General features: G+C 64.2%; 1 protein-coding gene across 1 annotated transcript; it reads left to right on the forward strand.

Moving 5' to 3' along the window:
- The first annotated feature begins 2,847 nt into the window (after positions 1-2,847).
- BGN (biglycan) lies at positions 2,848-17,476 on the forward strand. Its single transcript, XM_082376395.1, has 8 exons — positions 2,848-3,009; positions 12,182-12,441; positions 12,716-12,828; positions 13,407-13,620; positions 14,194-14,304; positions 14,590-14,683; positions 14,775-14,913; positions 16,315-17,476. The coding sequence occupies exons 2-8, from the start codon at positions 12,201-12,203 to the stop codon at positions 16,510-16,512; spliced, it is 1,110 nt and encodes a 369-aa protein (XP_082232521.1). The 5' UTR covers positions 2,848-3,009; positions 12,182-12,200; the 3' UTR covers positions 16,513-17,476.
- The last annotated feature ends 1,519 nt before the right edge of the window (positions 17,477-18,995 follow it).

Raw genomic sequence — 18,995 nt, forward strand, 5'->3', positions numbered from 1 at the left:
CTGTGCATCGGCCTCCTCCAGGGGCCCGGGGGCCTCAGGAAATGCCTGCTCTTCCTTCCTGCCTTGCCCCCCATGCCTGCCCTCCCCTGCCTCCTGCTGCCTCCTCGCAGCCCTGAAAGGCCAGAGGGCAGGAGGCTGCGGCTCTGCTGGCCAGCAGGGACATGCTGTTCTCAGCGCCGCTCAAGCTGGCGTCCAGGTTGTTCCCGCACCGCGGCCACGGAGAGAGCTGAGGCCTGCGGAGAGGGAGGGGAGGGGGAGGCCCAGGACTGAGGTGCCGGCCGGCTGGTCTGGGAGTGGCCCCCAAATTAGAGGGCCAGGCCCAGTGACTCAGTGGGCCTTGGGCCGGGTGTGCAGTTATGGCTTATTGCAGACTGCAAACCACAGACACAAGAGCCTTCCAGGCGCAAGAACAGTATTTACGGACATATCGCCCCAGACGCACCCTCCAACTGCGGGAAAGAGCTCCAAGGCTCAGGGTGTCACCTCACCACCGCCCCCAAGTTCCTCCCTCCAGGAGCGTGCCCGGCCCACCACTCGGCCTTCCCACCTCATTGCGTCCCTGCTCCACACGCCCTCCACACCTGGCCCTGGGCTCTGCCTTCCACCAGCAACGTCCCTCTTCCCTACTTGTCTGCTCTAAGTCATCTCCTCGAGGAAGCCTTCCTGAGCCTCTGGTGCGGTGTGGCCCTGGCGTGCCCCAGTCCCCTCCTCACAGAGGGAACCTTACTCAGTAAGCGACTTGGCTCCCTGGGCAACGGGCGTGCCTTGTGCCCATTTTTTTTCATTTGAAAGATTTTTAAACAGCTTTATGGAGATAAAATTTACATACCATACAATTCACCTATTTAATGTGTACAGTTCAATGGTTTTTATTTACTATATTGGCTATGATACATCATCACAGTCAATTTTAGCACATTTTCATCACGTCCAAAAGAAAACTCATACCTTTAGCTGTCACCGCTCTATCCACCACCATCCTCCCTGGCCCTGAGAAACCACGAATCTACTTTTTGTCCCTGTAGGTTTGCCTGTTCTAGACATTTCATGCAGAATCATGCAATATGTGGTCTTTTTCAACTAACTTCCTTCGTGGACCACAATGTTTTATACGTGGTTTGGACCCTCTTTCTCCTCCTCCCCAGCTGCGACGGGGGTGCTGAAGCACAGTGGGGCGATCCAGAGATGTTTGAATATGTCGCCAATAAACAGTAAAAAACAAACAAACAGACAAGCAAAACCGACTCCCCGTGTCTGGAAGGGCACGTGCTCTCTCCAGTCTCCTGCTCGCAACCATTTGTAACTACCTCACCCAGGAAAACAAGAAGGAGTCGGAGCTCCCGACCTGGCCCTGCTTTTCTTGCTTCTCCCTTTTCCGTGACCCAGCCTGGAAGCTTTTTGCAGGCAGGCACCACAGCTTGGTCAGGCCACCATTGTGTCCCAGGTCTGACCAGGGGTCCCTGAACTGATGCTGGTGAACAGAAAAGGGGTCTGGGCCCAGCCACTTCCCCTGGCAGAACTTTCTAGATCCTTACCTGCCTGACGGCCTGAAGCTGAGCACCAAAAGACTAAACAACAGCTGGCCGGCTGGACGGGACCCTCAGGCCTCAGCCCTGTTCTCCTTTCAGTGGCCCCGCCTCTCCCTGGCCTGCCCTCGGCCTCTGCCCTGTTGAGCTTTTTCTCTTTTTATGCATTTTTCTTTTCCTCTCAGTGGAGTTCTGTCCTGTCTTGTGTTGCCTGCCTTCGTTTCCTCCCTATTCTCCTTTGCAGATCTCAGTGTCGCTCCCTGCCTCAGTTTCTCGCCCCGTCTAAACCCTCACTTTTGTCTCCCCGAAACTGCTCTTGCAGGAGTCTCCCCATGACCGAGGCTGGGTACACGGGCCGGGGGAGGAATGGGACCCCACCCAACAGGAAGGAGGTGTCGTGCTACGGCCCTGGGCTCATCTGGGCCCTCAGGCAGTGGCTGAGCTTCCAGTGATGGCGTGGATGTCATGGCTGATGACGGCCTCTTCCTGGGACGCTTGGTGGGCTGACCCAGTTACTCCTGTAAGTGGCCAGCACACGGCTCAGCCCCGAGGAAGTGGCCATCCTCAGAGCGGTTATTGCACCCTAGGGGACCTGCTCAGATGGAGCAAGAAGGATGACTCGCTGGGCTCCTCCTCTCTGAATCAGCTTCTCTGAGCCTCAGCTCGGGGCAGGCAAGCTGGGGAGGACCCCCCAGTGTCTGTGCTGCCTCCTGCCAGCCCCCAGCTGAGTCCCATCCTGAGATCACACAGACAGGACCGCTTCCTCTTTTTTAGGGAAAAAATCCACAACAGCTGCCACCCTGATCCCTTTCCAGGCTGAGGCTGCCACAAGCTCTGGGAAGGCTCAGGACCAAATTCCGGGGCCCCCTCACTGGACTAGCAACCAGAGGCCACCTCCCCCTTGTCTGCCTTCCGTTTCTGCCCTCTCGCCCTCCTCTGCCCGGCCTAACGCCCGCAAGCCGGCTCCCGCCCCTCTCCGGGCCTCAGGGTCCCCATCTGGACAGTGGAAAGTTTGAATCTCTGAGGCTGCGCCTGCCCAGAGACGCCAAGGGTCCTTGTGTGAGTTAGCCTGTGTGTCCCTTCACTGTGTGCCCCAGGGTGGGGGGAGTGCTGGGGGGCGCAAGGGGGAGGGGTGCAGCTAGCCCAGCTGTCTACAAGCAAATTACTCCCTTTGAAGCTGCCAGGGGGGCCGGGAAGCCTGCCCCCTCCCTCCCTCCCTCCCTCCCTCTCTCCCTCCCTCTCCACCCCACCAGCCCCCTCCCTCCTTTCCTCCCTCCCCGCCCCCTCCCCGCCATCCCCTCCCGGCGTCGTCGGCACGCCCGCCCAGCCTTTAGCCTCCCTCCCGCCACCGCCTCTGTCTCCCTCTCTCCACGAACTGCCCAGGAGCAAGCAGCTGCTCTCCGACGACCCGACGGACCGACAGACGCACGGACCCTCAAGACTGCCAACCAGCCAGCCTGTGCCCGCCGCTTCCCCTCCTCAGGTAGGGTCCCCCACCTCCACAAGCCCCGTAGTGTCCCCGCTGTTCCTACGCTGGCCCTGAGCTGCTCTCACTCTCTCGCCCCCGGGTCCGCTGCCCCCTCACCGTCCTCGAGACGCCCCCGACCCTGCCAACCCCACGCTCGCCCTCCTCGCCCCTCCTCCAGTTCCCCCGCTGCCCCCTCCCCGCCCTCTCCGCCCCTAGGCTGCCTGTGGATTCCCACTGCAGGCTCCTGGTCCGCGCCCCTTCGTCGCCACCCTGCGGCCCCCTGGGTCCTTGTCCCGTTTCTGCCTCTTCTCCCTTCTGTCCTCCAGGCGCCTTCTACATCCCCTTGCCTCATGCCTCTGACCTTGCTCAGCTCTGCCCACATCTGCGCTCTCTGCCTCCCCCTCGGGGTTCTTCCCCCTGGCTGCCACCCCAGAGCATCACCCAGGCATGGCTGGGCGGCTGGCACCCTGGCTCTGCCAATGGCCCCCTTAGCTCGCTGCAAGTCCCGGGTGCACTTTGCACTTGGCCCTGGTTAGGAGGACCTCTGGGCGCCCGCCCAAGCTCGTCACTGGGGAGCGGTCCCCACTGCCTGGGGCTAGTCCACGGCGTGGGCTCGGAGACTTGGTTTCCCAGGCACACCCCAGGCACCCTGCCCAGATATTCCTTGCTTACCCGCAGGCTAATGCCGTGCCTCCACCTCCTCCTGGGCGAGGTGTGGGTCCACAGAGTCCTGGGTGGTGGGGGGGGTGTCCCTGGGTGGGGCTGCCTGGGCAGCTCAGTCCCCTCTGTCCCCAGATCCCCCTTGGACTGAGGTTCCAAAGGGGAGTGTGTTAGCCAGGCAGGCTTGGCCTGGGGCCCCGGAGGGCTTCTGGGGACCATGGGGAGATGTGAGGACACCATCATCCCAGGATGGGCACCTTTAGGAATGGGTGAGGTTCCAGAGCTCCCAGGCTAATGCTCCGTCCCCCAAAGGCAGCCCCCCACTGGTGCCTGGGGGCATCTCAGGAATGGAGAGAGAGCTCCAGTTCTGAAATAAAGTGTAGCTACAAGGTTGCCCTCCAGAGCCGTTTGGGAGGGGAGGCATGGCCCCTGCTGGTCCCACTCCCACCCCATCCATTGTACAGAGGGGGCACCTGAGGCCCAGAGAAGGGCAGGAAACTGCCCACAGTGGCACAGGCAGTCAGGGGCAGAACTGGGGCCAGGACTCAGAGCTCCTGACTGACAAACCCCGGCTATTGACCCCATAGCACCCAGGGAGCCCTTAAAGTCACTTGCATGTTGACGATGATAGCTATGGTCAAGTGCAGTGCGTGGGGATTGCAGTGAGAGGCGGCAGGCCCACTGGCCCTGCCCCTCAGGCTCTCAGGATGGCTGGCATGCTGAGGGAACTGCCGAGGGACCCAGGAGAGGAACAAGGGAGAACGGAGCTCTCTGGGTGTGCCACTGAGTATCCTGGACGGCGGGGGGATGGGAACACCACCTCGCTGCTCCATGGGCGGGGCGGGGCTGGGGCCTGGGCACTGGTTGGTGAGAGCTTCCCGAGTTGGCTCCGCTGAGTGGAGCGGGAGGCCCAGGGTCCTCCAGGGCAGGGTGCTGGGTGGGGCGGGCGGGGCAGACCTCGCTCAGGCCAGGGAAACTGTTCTCACGCAGTTAAAGTCTTCGTAAGGGCCACTCAGGTTGCCGATTCGGTGGCCAGTCCTGCCCTCTGGGGGCTCCTGCTTCTGTGCCCTCACCCCTCCCTGGCCGGCCAGCTCTCCACAAGGTAGGGACTGACTGAGATTGAGACAAGCTGGAGAAGCTCAGGCCCCCCTCAGTGCCAGCAAGGAAGGTTCCCAGGAATACGCATCCAGGGCTGCGGGATTGTGAAGAGGGAGAGCGCACGGCCACCACCGCCATCCAGACCCTGGGGAGGCTGGTGGTTCGGCAGAGGCGCCTTTCTGTGGGACCTCCGGTGTCCGGCTGCCGTGGGCCAGCGTGGGTGAGCCTCTGAGGGCAGTTCTCTGTGCGTGCATCGAAAGGAAGCCATAGTACTGTCTCCAAGCCGCCAAGACCGGGCAGTGGGAAGAAGGCTGGGAGCAGGGAGGGCCCCCATGGCGAGGCAGCGAGCAGCTGAGTGGCTGCCCTGGCCACCCCGGCTGGCCCACCTTCACGTCCCAGGACCCGGGTCACAGAGGGCATTAACCATCCTACCGCTTTTATGCCTTGCCCTGGAGCAGGGACCAGGGGCCCCACTATGTCGATGGGGAGTCCGAGGCCCAGCCCCTTCACCAATGGGTCTGGTGGCAGTTCTGTACCAGCTCATTTTAGGGGCCCAGAAATGTGGGTTGCTGGCCCTCTGACCGTCATGCAGGGTGACATGCAAGCGTTGGCCCCAATTTCCCCCCAATCCCATCAGTGGCCCTGGCCCATCAGAGGAGCGTGAATGGGGAAGGACCGGAAGAGAGGGGGTGTTCGTAAGACAGGAAATCGTTTCCTTTCTTTAGCAACATTCCTTAGTCACTCAGGGCCACAGAGCGTCCCTTCCAGCACCGGCGGCGTCGAGTCCCAGAGGAAGGATCTGTCATGAGCCTCTTCCCAGGCCCACCCACCACCAGCCCTCCTCCACTCCCTGGAGAAGCCCCAAGGAGACAGGCCTGTCCCAGCGGTCACTTGTCCTTGGCCGCCTGGGGATGCAGCCTGAGGCCGTGGCCGGCCCCCAGGGCCACCCTTGGAGCACGTGAGCTGCGGGCGGCAGCCCAGCTCCCAGACTCCCAGTGGGGCCCGGCGCTGTCTGGCTCGCCTCCGGGCAGGGCCCCAGTCCCAGCTCCGGGGCCTCCAGAGCCCCACCTGCTAGGCCACTTTCCGTGGCATGTCTGGAGCCCCTCTCCTTCCCTGCCAACACCCTGGATTGTTAGAAAGTTCCTCCCCAGGGTTGGAGAGCTTGGTCGCTGCCCTGAGCTGCCCACTCCTCCCCGTGCCTGTTGGCCCTGCTGGTGGGAGGGGACACACCAGCCCAAGGGCTTAGCTCAGATCCTGAGGCTGGAGGGTGATGGTGGCTCTCCTGGGGCGCCCTGCTGTGAGCGTGGGGTGGGGGTGAGCACGGGCCCCCTCTGGAGGCAGGCACACCCGGGTCCTGCCAGCTCTGCCCCCTCCTGTCCTGCCGGCTGGTGCCCGGGGCACTCAGTGCTCCTCCCGCCCCCTCTGTCCCCTCTGCTCACATACTGGGGCCCACACCTGATCACCCACGAAAGCTTTTCTGTGAATCCTATCTTCGAGGAAGCCGGTGCGGGCAGAGGCAGAGGGGACTGCCCTGGGAGGATGGAGAGGGCGTCTGCTCAGTCCTGCCCCAGGCCAGAGGCTAACTGGTAGCCCTAGAGCCAGGCCCTTCTCCAGGCTTCCAGAACCAGCTTCCCAGTGTTCCCTGGGGCTGTGCTTCATCTCCCCACCTTCCAGATGGAAGGTTCTGGGGTGAAAGCCCTCCCCTCGCCTGGAGTCCCCAGCCCCAGGGTCCCCCGGGCTTCCTTCACGCCCTCTGGGACTCCCTTTGGCTTGTCCCCCACCCCCTCTACTCTGGGGTGGGGCAGCTCCTGGGTGCCTATGGGAGCTGCCCACTTGCCCAGGCCCCCCCAGCCTCAGCTCCTCCAGAGGCTGCTCGGCCCCCATAGCAGTCCGCAGAGCAGCCCAGCTCGCGCTCACTGGCAGGCTGGCATCGCTGACATTCCCAAGCCCAGTGAAGGTGCCAGGGACTCAGACGACTCACGCCTGCCCCTCCCCATGGCGACACATCCTTCAGGTCTGGGGGACTGGGGCTCTACCCGGCCTCCTCACAGCCAGCTGTCCTGATCCACGGCATCTGAAGGCCAAACTCAGCAGAAACCCCAGCCTGGAGCTGAGCTGCAGGACAAGGGGCAGCGGGCTGGGAGAGGTCCCAGGCTCCATGCGACTCTGAACCGGCCCCTGCTCCTCCCCCACCAGCTGCCTCTGGGTGGGTCAGATGGCCAAGAGGGACACAGCAGTCAGAGACCCGAGTGGCCATGGGATCGGGGATTTGGGGAACAAAACTAGGACCTGAAGGACAGGGGCGGAGGGCAGACAGAGTCTGGCTCTGGCAGCCCTGTCCCTGGAGACAGGGGAAGTTTGGGAGGTGAGCGCCACTTCCATCCTCACACAATCCGAGTTCTAGCTTGGCCTCGATTGTGGTCCTGTGGGCCTTACTGCACAGGGGTGCGACCCCAGGAGCCCTGGGAGGGGCTGAAGGTGACAGGTCTGGCGACCTCCTAGGCTAGCTGCAGGGGGCTACGTCCACCCCAGCCAGAGTCCCTGGTTCAGTGAGGGAGCAAGGCAGACAGGACCTTGGGCTCTGGGAGCCAGGCTGAGAGCATCTCGCTGTGGGGTCTGGCACCTGCTGGGACCTAAAATGCTTGGGGGAACCTCCCGGGCCAGGCTGGGATGATGGCTTTTCCAGGCCACTGCCCTGCAGCTGGAGGCGGAGGCAGAGGGGCTGGGGCTGGCCTGATGGGTGCACTGGGGCCGAGGAGAGGCATCTGGCCCCGTGGGCTGAGGGGAGCTATGGATGGTGGCGGTCAGAGAGAGACACCACGTTTCTAGAGGATTCGTGATGCAAGCCAGGGGGCGCAGGACCCACAGGGCAGGGCCCTGCTTTCCATCAGTGTCACCTCCCAGCCAGAGTGAGGGAGATGCAAGGAGTCTTCTCCAGGGACCAGGGGCTGGTTCGGCCGCCTGTGCAACCCAGGGAGCTTGGGATTCTGTGACTTTGGGGTCTGCAGCAAAGTCTGCGGGGGCAGAGGGTGGGGCAAGGCACGTGTGCCCCCTCTACCATTTCCTCACAGTGTGGCCTTGGGCAAGAGTTTCGGGCAGACTCTGAGCCTCAGTTCACCCATTCATCCACTGGTAGAAATGGCACTTCCTGCTGGTCCTCAGGAGGGCTGTGCTAAGAAATCACTTGAGTGCCCTGTCCCGCCCCGGGAAGGGATAGGACACCCTCCCCCTCCCTCAGGGTTTCTGCAGCGAGCCTTGGCGGGGGGGAAGGGCACCCAGCAGCCCAGGACCCCCAGCTGACCTGGCTCATCTGCCGCCTGACTCTGGCACGGCAGAAGGCCAGCACTGGGACCGCCTGCCTTCCAGAGGTTTCCCAGCAGGTTGGGGGCGGAAGGGATGGCTGTCCTCAGGGCCATGGGGAGAGACGTCCGGCCTGGTCAGCACCGGCCACCTAGCCGCCTCCCCGGCGCCAGCGCTCTGCAGCAGACGGGCTGGCTCCCTGTTGGCCTCCGACACCCACATCCAGGTCAAGTCTGTCCCTGAAGGCTGCAGGGGCACAGGACCCAGTTCTGTCCAGTCGCCTCAGCAGCGCCAAGACCCCAGCAGGCAGGAGCGCCCTGGCCAGCCACGCCTGGATGTCTGCCCCCCTCATGGCTGGAAGGCGTGCAGATACCGACGGGGCGGGGCTCAGGGCCCCCCCCACCCGCTGCGGCCACGACCCCACACACAGTCGCCCCGACACGCACGCACACGCGTAAGCCTCAGGAGACCCACGGATGGTGCACGTCCCCTCTCTCAGGGCCCGGGTGTCGGCTTGCGGAGCAGAGCTCTGGGCAGCGCCCCTGCCTCTGGCCTGCTAGTAGAGGCTGGGCCTCAAAGGCTTTGGTGGACAGAGGGGAGGGGGGAAAGGCGGCCCGCAGTCCCAGGACCCGCGGGGCGAGGTGGAAGGCGGCACGCGCGTCCGGGTTCAGGTCGGGCTGCTCAGAGGGGCCAGACACCCGAGTCGAGGCTGCGGGACAGCGTCAGGCGTCCGGCATCTGCGACTTGGCAGCTGCGGGCCGCACATCTGCAGGCGAGCTCCCAGCGCCTGCCAGACCTCAGGCCCGCTCCCGCCGCCCTTGGCCTGGCCTGAATGCCTGGCACGGCCCCTCCGTGTTCTCAGGGGCTGCCAGTGTGTCTTGTTTGGCTGTGACCTGGAGCAGTCCCAGTTGGAGGACTGCGCTGGCTTTCAGAGGGCCAGACAAGGAGAGCCCTATTGGGTGGGCGGCCCTCACTCCAACCTGTGGGCGCGCGGCCTGAGGCCTCACCGCCATCACCGCTTCTTTCCTTTGCTCTGAGGAGGAGGAGGGGCCCATCCAGCTCAGAGAACACTCTGATGGGGCTTGAGGCTGCCTGAAGTCCTTGGAGACACACCCAGGAGGCCCAGAGGCCTGGGTAGTGTGGGGAGTGGGGGCTGGCGGGACTTGCCGTGGGTCTCACAGTATCTGTCCGTGGGGGGCTCCCGCTTCCGGGGCTGAGAGCCCACCGGCCTCCTGCACGTGTGTGTGTGGGGGGACCCGGTGTGAGGTGGGGGGAGGCAGCCCTGCAGCTCGGCTTCCTCCCCCAGCCTCTGTGCACTGCCCACACTCAGCCGGCCAGGCCAGAGAACTCCATCACCCCCGGGCTGTGTGTGGAGCTCCCCGGCCGAGGCCTGAAAGCCCGGGGCCTGGAGTCGCCTGAGCGGGGCTCCAAGTCTCAGGCTGAGTGACTTGGGGAACGTTGGCTCCTCTCTCTAGGCCTCCGTTTTCTCCTCCATAAAGTGGTGCCTTCCTCCCGGGCGCCCCCTCCAGGCCCCTCCCCAGCTCCTTCTGGCGCTCGCGGGGGAGCGGGATTGGGGGGGGGGTCTCTTGCGGCCTCCCGCGGGCTTGGTGTCCAGCCGGCCCCCTCCGCTCTGCACAGTTCTGGCCGCTGAGTCTCCTGCCAGCTCTCCGCGGGGAAAGGAGGGCTGTGCCGGAAAGCGCGCCAGCCTGCCCACGGCCTGGGCCCGGCCAGGAGCCGGGTAAAACCAGCCACACCTTGCCCTGTGCTCTGTCACGGGGCCCTGGGGTAGGGCCTCCAAGCCCTCAGCCTCCCTCCCCTGAGAGTGAGCCGCACTGCAGCCGGCCCTTCCCCTCTCTGCCTCTTTGTGGGGCCCCAGATGCAGCAACATCAGGATATCAGGCACGGCGGCTCCGTCCCCCCAGGGAGGGTCCCGTGAGCCCTCTTGGGGCCCCAGTGGCTAGTCCTGCCCTGGTTGGCCTTCCCAGCGCCTCCCTGCCTCCTTCAAGCCTTGAGAGCCCGTGATCACACTCCAGGTCCCGCCAGCCCCAGGCTGGCCCAGTAGGACCTGGGGAGCCCCCAGAGGGCCTCGGCGAAGAGTTGGGAGAAGGCCCTGGGCTTGCCTACCTGGACCACGAGTCCCTCCTTCTTCACACGAGTTTGCAAACCCCAGGGCAAAGCAGGGTGGGCCTAGGCCTCCCAGGCTTGCCGCTGATGTGTGACCGGGGCAGGCAGGCAGCTTTTCTGAGCCCGTCACTGGGGCCCGCTGGTGGCGCTCTGGGGCACAGCATCCCGGGCCCCCTCACGCTGGCAGCTGCAGCTCCGTCCTCAGGATGGTGGGAGCCAGGACAGGCCACGTGACCAGCTCAGCGGGGGGCCTGAGGCGTGCAAGAGGGGGCGGCAAGATGGGGATCAATGGGAACCCGAGGTGCAGAGCTGCTGCGCCCACGTCTGGAGGTGGCCGCAGCCCCCAACCCCCGCCTGCTGGTGGGAGGACTCCAGGGCAGCAGTGCCCACTGCGGCAGCCAGCCCAGCCCCACGTCGACCGGGCCTGCCGGGGGCCTCCTTCCCCCTTTGCAGCCGGCCATCAGGCTCGGGGGGCTCACCCAGCCCCACTGAAGCCCCGAACAGCCCTTCCCCTGGCCAAGATGGGCCCCAAGTGAGGGCCTCCCTGGGGCGGGGCTGGTTCACGTCTGCACCTGGGGCAACCCCAGACACCCCGCACCTGGGAGACAAGCAGGGCAGGCGCACTTATTCCTCTTTCACACGGGAAAATGAGGCTGGGGCTTTCCCAGGAAAGCGGATAGTCGGGGGTGGTAGGAGAGGCAGGGGCTCCAGCCTCCTCCTGGACACTGTCTTTCAGCAGAGGAGCCTCTGGACAAGCTGAACCTGCCCGCCACCCTGGCAGCAGGCTGCTCCCCTCCGGTGGCCTCGCCAGGGGGCCGGGCCGCGGCAGAAGGAAGGGTGGGAGCAGATGCGGGAGGCCAGGGGAAGGCTCACGGCCAGGGGAGGAAGCCAAGGCCCAGGGAAGCGGAGGCGGGGGGGCGAGGGACACCCCCTCCATCTCCAGGATTCCACACATGGCCTGGGAGAATGCCCCTCTCCTCCGCCTTCCCTCCAGCGCTGGCCCAGCTTTCTGCCCAACGTGCCCATCCTGGTGCCTTGGCCTCTTGACTCTCTTAGAAAAATGTGGGTGTGCTGCAAGGGGGGCTCAGGCAGGAAAGGAAGCGACTTGTGGTCACCTAAGTCAACCCTGAGCGCGCCCACGCTGTCCTGAGCATGTGGGATTGGCCCGGGCCACAGTGGTTTCTTTAAATCTGAATTCCTCAAAGCCTGTGGGGGGCAAATGGCTGGGTTTCCCTCTCCGCCTCCTCCACTAGCCTCGCTGACCCCCCAGGCAGGCTGCGGCTGGCTCAGTGGCTTGTGCGTGTGTGTGTGTGTGTGTGTGCTTGCGTGAGTGTGTGTGTATGCTTGCGTGAGTGTGTGTGCACTTGCGTGAGTGTGTGTGTGTGTTTGCATGAGTGTGTGTGTATGCTTGCGTGAGTGTGTTTGTGCGCTTGCGTGAGTGTGTGTGTGTGTTTGCATGAGTGTGTGTGTGCTTGTGTGAGTGTGCGTGTTTGCGTGAGTGTGTGTGTGCTTGCATGAGTGTGTCTGTTTGCATGTGTGTGTGCTTGCGTGAGTGTGTGTTTGCATGTGTGTGTGCTTGTGTGTGTGTGTGCTTGCGTGTGTGTGTGTGCTTGTGTGAGTGTGTGTTTGCGTGAGTGCGTGTGTGCACGCTTGCGTGAGTGTGTGTGTGTGCTTGCGTGAGTGGGTGTGTGTGTGCTTGCATGAGTGTGTGGGTGTGTATGTGCTTGCATGAGCACGTTGGAGGGGTACAGACTCACCAACTGGGAAGACACGGAGTTGCCCACTGAGGCCAAGTCCTGCCCGGGGTCTCCTGCCCACCCACACCTCCCTCCCGGCCCCTACAGCCCAGGGTCTGGCTGCACTGGTGAAGGGTGAGGGGTGAGGGACACAAGGCCAACACATGCAGAACCCCAGCCCCCCGGGCTCAGGACAGTAGCCAGGCAAGGGCCCAGAGGACGGGCGTGGGCGCCAGCTGGGCACTCCTGATGGCCTCTCCTCACCCCAGTCTCGCAGGCACGCCCACCATGTGGCCCCTGTGGCCTCTTGCGGCCCTGCTGGCCCTGAGCCAGGCTCTGCCCTTCGAGCAAAAAGGCTTCTGGGACTTCACCCTGGACGACGGGCTGCCCATGCTGAACGACGAGGAGGCTTCAGGCGCCGACACGACCTCGGGCATCCCAGACCTGGACTCCCTCCCGCCCACCTACAGCGCCATGTGCCCTTTCGGCTGCCACTGCCACCTGCGGGTCGTTCAGTGCTCCGACCTGGGTCAGTCCAGTGGGATGGACGTGGAAGCGTGAGGGTGGGTAGGGGGTGACCCCAAGCCAGCTCGGGAATCCTGGTTTCAGTGTGGGAGGGTGTCCATTGGTCTGCTTGCAAGCAAGCGGGGAGCGAGAAGCCCCTCCAACTGCCGGCTCTGGTGCTGGCCCACTTGCGGCGGAGCCCCTGCGTGCGGGTCTGCGTGTGCGCGAGTCCCTGAGCTCCGCGCCACTCTGGGGTCATGGCCGTGGCTCACGCCGGTGACAGTGGTGCCGGCCCCCAGGTCTGAAGGCTGTGCCCAAAGAGATCTCGCCCGACACCACTCTGCTGGACCTGCAGAACAACGACATCTCCGAGATCCGAAAGGATGACTTCAAAGGCCTCCAGCATCTCTATGTAAGCCCACCCTGGCCCTTCCAAGGGGCTGCAAGGAGGTGGCAGGCCCGCAGCACGGGGGGTTGGGTCCAGATGGCTGTGGGCACGTACTTGTGGAGTGCGAGAGGGGACCAGGGACCTGGGGAGTCCTGAGAGAGGTCTGGAGGCAGCGATGGTGGGAGTGCCCAGGGTCACAGGGCACATGTGCAAGGTGTCAGCAGCCACGAGTGCAGGACAGGATCACTCAGCCCAATTCCCTTTTGACTGAAAACTTTTCATCTTACTGGCTCCTCCCAGCAACACAGTGAGGAAAGATTTCATTGTAGCCAGGGTGCAAGTGGGGAAACTGGGACACAGAGAAGTGGCAGGCCGTGCTAAGCAGCAGTGGTATTGCTGGGCCTGAGCGCCCGCTCCCCGATCTGCACTCTGCCCGGGAGCACAGACGGATCTCCTGGAGGCTGAGCTGGGGCTCAAACATCTCTAAAGTCCTGATAACTGCTAATCGCGAATCGCTAGCTCAGGTGGCAGGGGATGGGGGAGAGGAGAAGGCGGGCAGGTGGGGGGCTGGGGCCTTCACTTCAGCACGCGTGCTGCCTCAGGCCCTGGTCCTGGTGAACAACAAGATCTCCAAGATCCACGAGAAGGCCTTCAGCCCCCTGCGGAAGCTGCAGAAGCTCTACATCTCCAAGAACCACCTGGTGGAGATCCCTCCCAACCTGCCCAGCTCCCTGGTGGAGCTCCGCATCCATGACAACCGCATCCGCAAGGTGCCCAAGGGCGTGTTCAGTGGGCTGCGCAACATGAACTGCATCGGTGAGCGAGGTCCCGCCAGTGGCGGTCGTCACCCCTCCCCGGCGGTGGCAGTGGATGGGGGAGGAGGGTCAAGGAGGGGGGCTCTGCCAGCCAGAGCAGCTGGGTGCTGGGCTGTCCGGGACAGCCATGAACCAGCCGGCTGGGCCTCACGGAACTTTCTGGAAGCTTGTCTAGGAGCACGCCCCAGAGCTGCCAAGGGAAGGTGAAGAGAAACTCAGGGCCCGTAAAGAAAGGGAAGGGAAAGGGCCAGTGCAGCCAGCCAGCCAGGGGCTGGGCAGGCGGGGGAGTCCGGCCTTGATTTCTGTCTCCCCTCCCTTTCTCCCTGCTCCCTCTGCCCCCTAAGGCCGATGCCAGGCCCAGTGCCCTTGGGAGTTAGTGGCCTTGAACAGCGAGGCGTTTGCACTTAGTCCATTTGCGTTAGTAAATTAGTGGCACTGCTTTCAGGCAGAGATGGGGGAGCGGGTAATTAGCAGGGCCCATTAGGCCAGCCCAAGCCAGGCAGCCGACAGGCTCTGGGGGTGTGTGGGCAGATGCCCAGGTCTGGCTCCAGGGCTGAGGGGGCCTCTCTCCTAGAGATGGGTGGGAACCCCCTGGAGAACAGTGGCTTTGAACCTGGAGCTTTCGATGGCCTGAAGCTCAACTACCTGCGCATCTCTGAGGCCAAGCTCACCGGCATCCCCAAAGGTAGGAAGGCGGCCCTTGCTTCCTGCACTACCTGGCCTTCGGAGCACACACGGACACAGGTGGGGGGCCTGGAGCCATCTGGAGGCACCCAGCCTACTCAGGGAGGGCTTTGGCTGCCCCTCTCCCCACCTGGGGCAGAGCTAGGGTCTCTGCTCCACCAAGCGTGGGAGCGTGCACACACACGCACACACGCACACGCACACACGCACACGCACACACAGCATCAGCCCACACACATGGCCTCCCCTCCTGCATTCAGCCCAGAGCATCCTCTTTTCCTGGCAGACCTCCCCGAGACCCTGAATGAACTCCACCTGGACCACAACAAAATCCAGGCAATCGAGCTGGAGGATCTGCTCCGCTACTCAAAGCTGTACAGGTGGGCTGGGGGGCTGGGGGGGCCTGAGTCCACAGTCCATGTGGCCTGTGGGCCCCACCACACCGTCTTTTTCTCATCCACCCCTTCGCAGGCTGGGCCTGGGCCACAACCAGATCCGCATGATTGAGAATGGGAGCCTGAGTTTTCTGCCCACCCTGAGGGAACTGCATTTGGATAATAACAAGCTGTCCAGGGTGCCTGCCGGCCTTCCGGACCTCAAGCTCCTCCAGGTGAGAGCCAGGGAGCGGGAAGCCCCTGGTGCTGGGTTCTCTAGGACTGGGGGAGGGGAGCAGCCTACATCCCGGGGGCAGCTCCCCAGCCCACGGCCCTCCTTGCTCAGGCCCAGCACATGTGGGCTCTGGGTACAGAGTGGAATGGGGCCTTGCTGGAAAGGAGCAGTCTCAGGGATCCCTCCCTCAGTGCCAATCACCTGCCCTGAGGAAGAAGAGGGTCGAGTGGGGATGCCACCGTGGACGGCAGAGAGGGCCGGGCACGGGCGCAGCGAGGTTGTGAGGGAGGGGCAGGAGCCGGCCCGGTAGGTACTGGAGCTCAAGGTCTCTCACGTGGGTGAGACACCAGAAAGGCGCGGCAGGGCCCACGAGGTCAGGGAACAGTCTGGGCACGGGGGTACACAGATCTGTGGCAAGACAGGGATAGCCCAGGGCAGGAGGTGGGCTGATGAGGGGATACAGGGCCTGGCCTGGGGTTCTCTCAGGGGCCCTACCCCCAGCTTGGCTGTCAGCCACATGGATGAACTTGGCTGTACGCGGCCCTGCTCTGGACCTCAGTCTCTGCTTCCAACCCATTCACACGTGCCAGGAGACCCGCCATTCTCGCGGGCTGGCCAGTCAGAGCCGCGTACACCGGAGCCCACCTGAGCCCTGCGTGGGGACCGCCCACCTGCAGCGGCAGCGCCCCCCTGGCCAGGCCGAGCGCGCCCTCTAGCGGCCGTGTGCGCCCTCTAGCGGCCGTGTCCTTGCCGCCTCTAGAGGGCGCTGCTGCAGTCTGAGCGCCTCCCTGCCGTCCTTGGGGCCTCACTCCCTGACCCTCCTGTCCCATAGAGCGTGGCTTCGGGGAGCTGGGGGAGCGGGCGTAAGTGCCCCTGAGGACCGGGAGAAGGACGAGGCTCTCTCCTCTCATGCCCCTGGGACTCTGGACTACGTGGCTGCTTCCCTGGGGGCAGACCCAGAGCCCAGGGAACCCAGAGGGAGGGCCAGGGACTTTATGTGAGCCCAAGGTGCCACCCTTCCCGCATCGACAGTCCCACCCCACCACTCGTGGCCCACATACCCCTCACCTCACACCCACTCCCCCCGAGCTCCTCATCCCAGCACCCAGTCACACACGGTGCCTTAACGCTGGCCAACACCCGCCCAACAGCCATACCCAAGCCTCAGTTTGCTCCTCCAGACAATGGGAGGATGACCTCCATGCCCTCAAATGGCCGCGTGGATGCAACACAGTGAAAAGTGGCCCATGAGGCGGTGGGGCGGGACTCAGCCGGGAGGGCGGGCAGCAGCCCTCGGGGTTCTGCCCTCCGCTCGGCCTACCCAGGCAGGACACACTCAGGCAGGGGGGTCGGGGCGGCTGGGCCACTGCCCTGAGCCTGAGCCACACCCCTCTGCCCCCAGGTGGTCTATCTGCACACCAACAACATCACCAAGGTGGGCGTCAATGACTTCTGCCCGGTGGGCTTCGGGGTCAAGCGAGCCTACTACAATGGCATCAGCCTCTTCGGCAACCCCGTGCCCTACTGGGAGGTGCAACCAGCCACCTTCCGCTGCGTCACTGACCGCCTGGCCATCCAGTTTGGCAACTACAAAAAGTAGAGGCGGTGGCAGCCGCCAAGGTGGCCCGGGCGGGGTCTCTGGGGAGCACAGCAGATGTCCTGAGGGGGGAAGCAAAGCAAGGGAGCGAAGCCAATGCTCAGCTGCACCCGACCCAGCCCAACCCTTGATCCCCAACCCCCCTCATCGCCGCCCGACGTCCTTGCCCTGGCTCCCAAGTGCGCAGGTGAGGCGTGAGGCCTGGCCCCCATCACACGCCCCTTAGCTTCAGAGCTGCCCCGGTCCCCCATCATGACCACGCAGAGGTGCCCCCACGAAGCTTTCTTCCCATTCACCCCAAAACCGAATTGTCTGAGGCTCCAGTCCAAGGAAAATGGTCCCCGGGTCTGAGGGGCCAGGGATGGAGAGAGCGGACCCCGCTGAGCCCACCCTACCTGCCTGGCACACATCCCTCCTCGGCCTGGCCTGCTACCCTTCTCCTCCCATGCCCCCTGCCATCCTTCTGTGAGTTCACGGCCATCCATCCCAGCCTCTTTGCTCTACTGGCCCCTGGACCAGTCCTCTCCATCTCTCTCTGTCTCTCCGTCTGTCCCTCCCTCGTCCTCCCTCTCCTCTCTCACATCCTTGGGCTGGGTCTGGTCTCTGTCTCGCTGGGCTTCTGCCCAGCCCCTACCCAGGCAGGCTGCGGTGGGGGACAGCTGCCCCCACCCCACCCAGGCCTCGCCCCCAAGCCTCGATGATCCTGCAACCACGCGCTCCACAGTCCAGGGGGAGCATTGGACTCAGCCAGACTCTGAGAGTCTGTCCCCTGCGAGGGGCCCAGCATCCCGCCAGAGCCCCCATCACGCTCCTCACTGCCCCCTTTCCCCTACAACGGCTAGCTCTCCCCTCCCGTTGCCTTCCAGCCCCTGGGGTAGTGAGGGTTCCGAGTGATCACGCCCAGGTTGAGGAGGGGCTGCTTCTGAGGTCGGTTGTTGTCTTTCAATTAAAGAAACACTGTGCAATACGGCTGTGTGTGCAGCCTCTCGGGGTGGACTGGGGACCCAAAAGAAACGGGAGCCACGAGGGACCGCTGTGGCTGGCTCCCAGGTGCCGCCTCTCCGTGCCCAGTCGGAGCCTTGGGCTGCCTGCCTATTCGCTGCTTTCCCTGCCTTCAAGTGAGGGTCCTCAGCACCCCCAGGTTTGGGGCTGGACCAGGAGGCGCTAGGCAATCAGGCAGAAGGCCCCAGGCTGCCCCCTTCCCGCTCCTTCTAGTCACTTCTGTTGCCCCAGCTATCCTCAGACTGGGCTCCTGAAGCAGGGCCGGCTGAGGTAGCATCTGCCCTCCCAGAGCGGAGTGTCTGCCAAGCGGCTGCTGGCTGCAGGGCACCAGGCCAGAAACCCCCCCCAACCGAGCAGGAGCCGGGAACTCCTAGGGGCCCCTGCCTGCCTGTTTTGATGGGGTTTGGGGGCTCAGCACAATACCGGATTTTGGCTGTGGTCAGAGCTGTGTGCCACACCTGTGTCAGCACCAGGGGGCGCACTCCCAGGAGGGCCAGGCCTCATGGGGACAGGGCCCAGTGCTGTGCGCGCCTGCGTGTACTGGCTTGGCCTGGGCTCCCGGCGCAGCGACCACCCAGCAGAGCCAAGCCCAGGTCGCAGCGTGCGGGTGCCGGCTCCCAAGAGAGGATCCAGGGCGCAGCCCGTGAAGCCTGGGGACATAGGTCTGCCCCGGAAAGGGAGTAGGGGGGGACGGTCCCCCAAGAAATGCCCCTTGGATGGCAAGCCCAGCGGGCTAAGCAGGAGACAGGCTATGGCCTGGCCGCTCTTCCCTCATCCTACACAAGGCACCTCTGCCCCAGGTAATGGGATCCAGGGCTTCCCTGAGCAGCGTGGGCCACCAACGAAAATAGAGCAGGCAGGGCTGCCGGGAGTGCCAGCCCAGGAGAGGAAGAGCCCAGAGGCGCCGCGCGCTGGCTCCGTGCACAGAGCCCTTCCGCCTGGCCTGGTCCTGGGGCACCCGGCGTCCCCGGATTTCTCCTTTTGCGGGTGGGAGGCACCGCTCATTGTGGTGGCCCAGCGATAGAATGTCACCCGTTGGCATCATAGCACTATTCTGGGCCGTGTGCTCCATGGCCCGGCAATCTCTGCTGAGCTGGGCAGGCTCAGGGCAAGGGCACTGGCAGGGGTCCAGGAGTCAGGGCCTCGGTCAGGTCCCCTCGCTGGCAGGAGGAGGGGCAGCCGGCACAGGGCCTGGCGGAGACAGAAACACGGAGCCCTCGGGCTGTCTCTCTGCGGGCAGGTGTGGGCACCGGACCCTGTGGTGTGGGTTCACCTCAGCCCACCACGGATCTCTGTCCTCCCTCTAGGCTTGCTGCCTTCCTTTCCTCCCTGCTTCCTTCTTACTCTGGGACACCGGTGCCATGACACGCTAGTGGGACCGCTGTAATAATGCTGGTAGGCACAGAGAACCCCGTGGCTGGGCCCCAGGGAAGGTGTCCCGTAGGCCCGGTGGGTCACCACACACGAGAGGGGACAGCGCCACG

The sequence above is a fragment of the Balaenoptera borealis genome, assembly GCF_965194805.1.
Source record: "Balaenoptera borealis genome assembly, chromosome: X".
Lineage (NCBI taxonomy): Eukaryota > Metazoa > Chordata > Mammalia > Artiodactyla > Balaenopteridae > Balaenoptera > Balaenoptera borealis.

Bases quoted from the DNA above. Each gene is read 5' to 3' on its own strand.
- BGN (XM_082376395.1), top strand. From the start codon at position 12,201: ATGTGGCCCCTGTGGCCTCTTGCGGCCCTGCTGGCCCTGAGCCAGGCT. The intron at 12,829-13,406 runs GTAAGCCCACCC...GTGCTGCCTCAG, and splicing joins AAGGCCTCCAGCATCTCTAT to GCCCTGGTCCTGGTGAACAA. The intron at 14,305-14,589 runs GTAGGAAGGCGG...TTTTCCTGGCAG, and splicing joins GCTCACCGGCATCCCCAAAG to ACCTCCCCGAGACCCTGAAT.